The sequence below is a fragment of the Plasmodium reichenowi genome, chromosome 1, assembly GCF_001601855.1.
Source record: "Plasmodium reichenowi strain SY57 chromosome 1, whole genome shotgun sequence".
NCBI lineage: Eukaryota > Apicomplexa > Aconoidasida > Haemosporida > Plasmodiidae > Plasmodium > Plasmodium reichenowi.
In genome coordinates this window covers 114,103-120,351 of record NC_033646.1, presented here as the reverse complement: position 1 = coordinate 120,351, position 6,249 = coordinate 114,103, and the positions used below count along the sequence as shown (strand labels likewise).

Genomic DNA, 6,249 nt, shown 5'->3' with positions numbered 1-6,249 from the left:
GATTTGTTTATGTTTTTATTTATATTTTTTTAATGAGATAAAAGGATTAGAAGAATGAATCATCTGTTCAGCTTTCAAATAAATTTAAATGACATCTTTACAGGTGATAACATCAAAAAATCAGAGAACAGTTGTGATTATTGTATTAAAAGGAAAAGGGTATGTAAATGTGACACTATAAAAGAGGAACTGGGAAGGTAACAAAAAATAAAATAAAATAATAATAATAATATGATAATAGAATAGTATAAATATATTTATATATGAATATATAAATAAATAAATATTTTTTTATATATATATATATATGCATATTTTCCCATATTAATGTATTTTTTTGTTTTCCCCATGCGCCCTCTTTTTCACAGCGAACATATATCCATTTTGAACGACCTGGTAGATCTGAAGAAATATTACGATGAAGTGTGCGAAAAGATTGTTGATAAATATCAAGACGTTGTTCATCGCTTTGAGTACGATAAAGATATAGTGAAATATATAAAGAAGCATAATATAAATGATGAGATAGAATGTGTAGATTGGTTATATTTTTATGAGTTATTAAAAGAAAGGAAAATTCTTGAAAATATAATTAACACAAAAGAAGATAAGGATAATGTGACATCATTGAATAGTTTCCATATAAATGAAGAAGCAAATTTTATAAGTTGTATAAATTATTATTTAAAAATAAATAAATATAATAATGTTCAGCATAATTGGATGGGTATGAGTTTAAATCCTTTTAATGAATATATAAATAATAATTATAATTTTGATATATTTAATAAAAATGAAAATATTGATGATATAAATAAAGAAAAGAAAAATGATTTTTTGAATTATCATTCATTATTAAAAATGAAAAATGAAAAAGAAGATTTATATAATGAAAGAAAAAAAGATGATATATTATTATATAAAGATAAAAAATTTTATCCTTTATATTATTATTCATATATATTATATGAAAATGAAAAATGGATCTCTGGTATCAATAATACAGGGAATATATTACATTTAGAAAATATTGAATATGTATGGAATAAGACAGTTCGAGAAGGTAATAAAATAAAGTTATTTCATTTAATTACGTGTGACTGTTTAAAAATAAAGGATATTCATAATATTTATATGAATAACAAAGAAATAAGCAAGGATAAAATAAAAATAATAGAGGAAAGTATTCATATAGAACGAATATTATGTATAAGTCAATTAGTATGTTCTTTAGGTATGATAAATATTGGAGGATGTTTTATTATGAAAATAAAATTATCTTTTGATAATTTCCTTTTATCAATTTTTTCTATTCTTTCAATATGTTTTAAAAAAGTTGATGTTTATAGACCATCGTGTTGTTATTTACAAAATGTAATATTTTTGATAGGAATCCATTTTAATGGAATAACATCTATATTTCTGTCCTGTTTAAATAATTGGGTTCAGTTAGCACAAAAAGAAATTGTTCCCCTATTAAGTTGTAATGATAAAAACAACGTTGAAAATAATATTGGAAATGTAAAAGAAAATGAACAGAAAGAAATTAAACTTAATGATAACATTCTTCATTATAATAGGAAAGAGCATATTATGTGGGATTATATAAATCATAGTATTATACCATTGAAATGGATTAAAAGCAATTATATAAAAGAATATAAAAATTGTATAAATCATTTTATTGAATATATAATATATGAATTAAAAAAATGTATTAATGTATCAAATATAAGCTTAATTAAAAAGAATATAGAAAATACAAAGAATACTTATATATCCCAATTTTTTGAAGAACATAAAATTATCGATATTAAAAAAAAAGATAAACTTATATACAAATTTATGGATCATATATATGAGGATGTTAATTTATTAAATGAAACGTATCATGAAGAAAATAAAGATAAAATAAATGATCATAAATATAATAACATTGATAATGTTAGTATATCATCAGAAGATATAAACAATGAAACATTTTTTAATAATAATATTAACAATGCAGATAATAAGAATTGGTTAAAAATAAATAATTCTATTTTATATGAAACCGAAGAAAAAGGTATTTATTTTAGAAATACATATTATAAAAATAATTATTGTAATGAGAATATAAAAAAATATCGAAAAAAAATAACAGCCTTATTAAAAAAAATAAAATTTAAAAATATTAGTAATAATCATGATAATAATATAAATTTAGAAGATGAAGATGATATAAACGAAAATAAAAAAACAACAAATAATTATCATAATAATAATAATAATAATAATAAAAATGAATTATTCCAACTTGATGAATATATTATAAAAAAAAGGAAATTTAGTATGGATAAAAATTTAATTTTAAAACATCATTTAGAATTTGAAAATTTATTAAAAAAACAAGTTTATTTTACAAGTAAAAACTGGTTTAAATCTTATTTACACAATAATGTAGAAAAATATAATAATTCGTTTTTTTTAAAAAAGAAGAATACTTTTAAAGATATCCTAAAATGTAGATATTATTTATATTATAATAATTATGATATACATATTAATAGTTTTAAACAAATATTAAAACAATATGAACCATTAAATATCTCGTATATAAATTATGAGTTGCATGCAAATGTAATCGATTGTCTTTTTACTCTTACAAATTGTGCAAATTTGAATATTTTTCAAAATAGTTTATTTTTACAACAATTTATAGTTATAAGTAATGAACAAAATGTCTATAACTTTTTTTCAAAATTTCAAAGTGGTCACTATGTTTATTTTGATGCGAAAATTCAATCTCATATTTTATCGGAGCATGGTAAAAATGAAATGGAAAAATAAAAAGAAAAAGAAAAGGAAAAGAGTGGCATAATACAATGTGTACATATATGTGCCTTTAATTATAAGCATATATTTATGAACATATTTATTCACACCTATCTATCTATCTATCTATATATATATATATATATTTATATTTATTTATATTTATTTATTTATTCACATATATTTAAATTTTTTTTCATTTCAAAATTTCCCTTTTTTTTTTTTTTTTTAGGATCGAAGAAACGTGGCGCAGAACATTCTGAAACATTCCTTAATCTAGATGATATGTACGAAAATAAAAAGTCGTACAAAGCGATAAGCGAATTATTAATTAGTTATATAAAGGATAAGAATAGTTGCTCATTTATTTATTTAGATATGAATAGTATATATCCAAATTTTGTAGATGTAGTAGAGAAAGAATTAAAAATAAAAAATTATTTGGTGGGTAGTTTAATTATAGCTTACAATTTTTTAAAAAAGAATGGGAATATGATAATACGTTTAAGTAGTGTTCTTACATTTTTTACGGCAGGGTTAATTTATATTTTATTTTGTTCATTTGATAGAATAGAGTTTTTTGTTCCACCTTCATGTGATGATATTAGTTTGGATATATTTTTATATTGTCACAACTTTAATGAAAATTATATATATCGTCATTATATACAATTTATATGGGATGCTTTAATATGTAATAAACATATTGATGAAAAATTGTTTAATATGGATGAAAAGAAGAAATTAGATAAGCCTATAAATAAAAAAAGGAAAGCCGATCTCTATTTTTCTGTTCCTATGTATTATTTAATGAATAAACATTTTGTAATGTTTTTAAAAAAATTTAATTCTTTTTATTTTAAACACCATATTAATGTATGTTTGAATTTTATGAAGGAGCCAAAATATTTCTATCATAATAAAATTTTGATAAAATCTTTGTTGACCCATTTTTTTAAGGCATATGTTATTCAGGGGAAAACATTTGAAAATGTATATAAGTCCATAGGAATGAGTTTTGATAATTTTTATGAAGGAAGAGAAGATAGTGATGATGAAGATGAAGATGAAGACGAAGACGAAGAAAATAAAAAGAAACAGGAACAGGAAGAAGAAGAAGAAGAAGAGCAAGAAGAGGAAAAAGAAAAAACACATGAAGCATATGATGAAGATAAAAGTTTTAAAGCTTTTTTGCATTTAAATAGAAAAGAATCACATGAGAAAAACCAATTTGAATTTTATTCGAGCGATTCTAATTATTCAATAATGTGTGAATATAAAAATGTGCCGAGTGAAATATCTATATCTGAGTCAGCATGGGACAGTTCCTAGAAAAAGAAAAAATAAATAAATAAATAAATTAATATATATATGTATATATATATATATATATATATATATATATATATATATATATATATGTATTATATTTTTTGCTTATATAATACTTTTTAGTAATACATTTTGTTGTATGCCAAATATTTCCTTTTTTTTTATATGGTACTATTTGTTTTATTTATTTGTAAATATTTTTATGAGTATAAAAATATTTCATTTTATAATCCTACAAGTATTAAATTTTCTAATATTTTTTTTTTTTTTTTCAGCGTTATATATCTCTATATTTATTTATATTACACCTATTTATTTTATTTTATTTCATATTTTTTTTAATTTTTTTTTTTTTTTTTTTTTGATTAAAAAATAAATATGTTTTTGTCAATATTAAGAAAGCGTTTAAATTGTATTTTAAAATATATTATTTTTTTTATTTGTTCCCTCATATTTTTATTAAAAGAATGAAATGTTCTCATATGTGTGTTACATTATGATCACAAAATAATTTTATGTTAAAAAGCATAAAAGAAGAGGAAGGTAAATGGGAATGTGAAAGGGAATTTTCATTTTTAGCTATAAGTTTGATGTTTGGTACATAATGAATATATTTTTTCTTATATTATTTATAAATTTTGTATAAAGGTGAACATATTAAAATATATATATATATATATATATATATATATATATATATATATATATATATATATATATATATATATATATATATTTATATTTTTATATATTTATATTTTTATATATTTACATTTTTATATATTTATATATTTATATTTTTATATATATTTATGTGTGATTTTTAATTTTTTTTTTTTTTCATTTTTATTTTAATACTGGTGAATTAATTTTAATGGCTCTAAAACTATGCAAAAGATTTCTACGAAGTAATACTAAGAAGCCTATTTTTTCTAAGGCAAGAGATAATTTAAAAGAACGTTTTGATGATGATAATTATTCAGGTTTAGAAGATAATTCATTTGATAGCCCCTTAAAGGCTTCGGATGAATTTCCTTCTTATATGCAACCTTCTGAAAAGAATAGTAGTTGGTCAGAAGAATGGCGAGATGAAAATTTAAAGTTAAGAGAAAAAGAGAACAGATATAATTTGAGTGTATCAGATAATTATGCTTATAGTGTTCCATATAATTATAAGATAGTTATACCTAATAAAGGAAAGAATATAAAAGATGAAAAGGATAAAAGGAAAAAATTATTAAATGATGAAAAATATATAAAAGAAGAATATAGTAGAGATGTAAGTAATACATTAAATTATAGTGATTTTTGTGGCTTTCGAAATCCAACACTTTCAACATTTGAAAATTATAGATATTGGCAAGATAGTGGTTTTAAAAAATTTATGAACCGTATATTTCCTATAAAGATACCAGAACATAGAAAAATTGATCCTTTGTTAAGAGAGTATATATATTTCTTACATTCCTTTGATCCTTATCGTTTTACATTCAAAAGGTTAAGTGAAAGATATTTGTTTCCTGAAAATGTTATACGTTCTATATATAAAGAAGAAAGTGTAAAACGTTTCTTAGAAGATTATCACTTATGTGATGATAAAACTAAAAGAATATCTAAGAAAGAAGCAGTTTTAAAAATTAAAGAATTAATCTATTCAAAAAAAATTGGATATAAAGATATAGGAGATTATGAAAATATAAAAAATGAACAAGATGAATTCTGTGGTCATAAAAATACATTTGATCAAATTAATAGACAAATTATACAAGTTGAATCTATATCAGCATTTCCATTACCAGACAGAAGAAACCCTGTACCAAAAAGAGTTGATATTGATATGACAGTTTGTAATACTTCAAATGTAAAAATTATGAACTGGATTAACCCTAACGATAAGGTCATATTTTAGTTTATTCGAACATTTTAATATGTAATGAACTATCCACATATTTATTCTGTTAAAAATATGTATAGATATATAAATATAAAAATATGTACATTTATCCATCTAATTTATTTGTTTAATATACATAAATATAAATTTCTTTTTTTTTTTTTTTTTGCATATATATATATATATATATATATATATATATATATATG

At 20.2% G+C, this 6,249-nt stretch overlaps 2 protein-coding genes across 2 annotated transcripts; both read left to right on the top strand.

Moving 5' to 3' along the window:
- Nucleotides 1–54: 54 nt before the first annotated feature.
- Nucleotides 55–4,146, top strand: PRSY57_0103500 (hypothetical protein; the record flags this gene model as incomplete). Its single annotated transcript, XM_012905354.2, has 3 exons — nt 55–197; nt 369–2,806; nt 3,047–4,146. 3 exons carry the CDS (start codon nt 55–57, stop codon nt 4,144–4,146), a joined length of 3,681 nt encoding a protein of 1,226 aa, XP_012760808.2.
- An 874-nt stretch (nt 4,147–5,020) lies between these two features.
- On the top strand, nt 5,021–6,055 carry PRSY57_0103400 (hypothetical protein; the record flags this gene model as incomplete). The annotated part of the gene is made up of 1 exon (XM_012905353.2): nt 5,021–6,055. One exon carries the CDS (start codon nt 5,021–5,023, stop codon nt 6,053–6,055), a length of 1,035 nt encoding a protein of 344 aa, XP_012760807.2.
- Between the last annotated feature and the right edge of the window lie 194 nt (nt 6,056–6,249).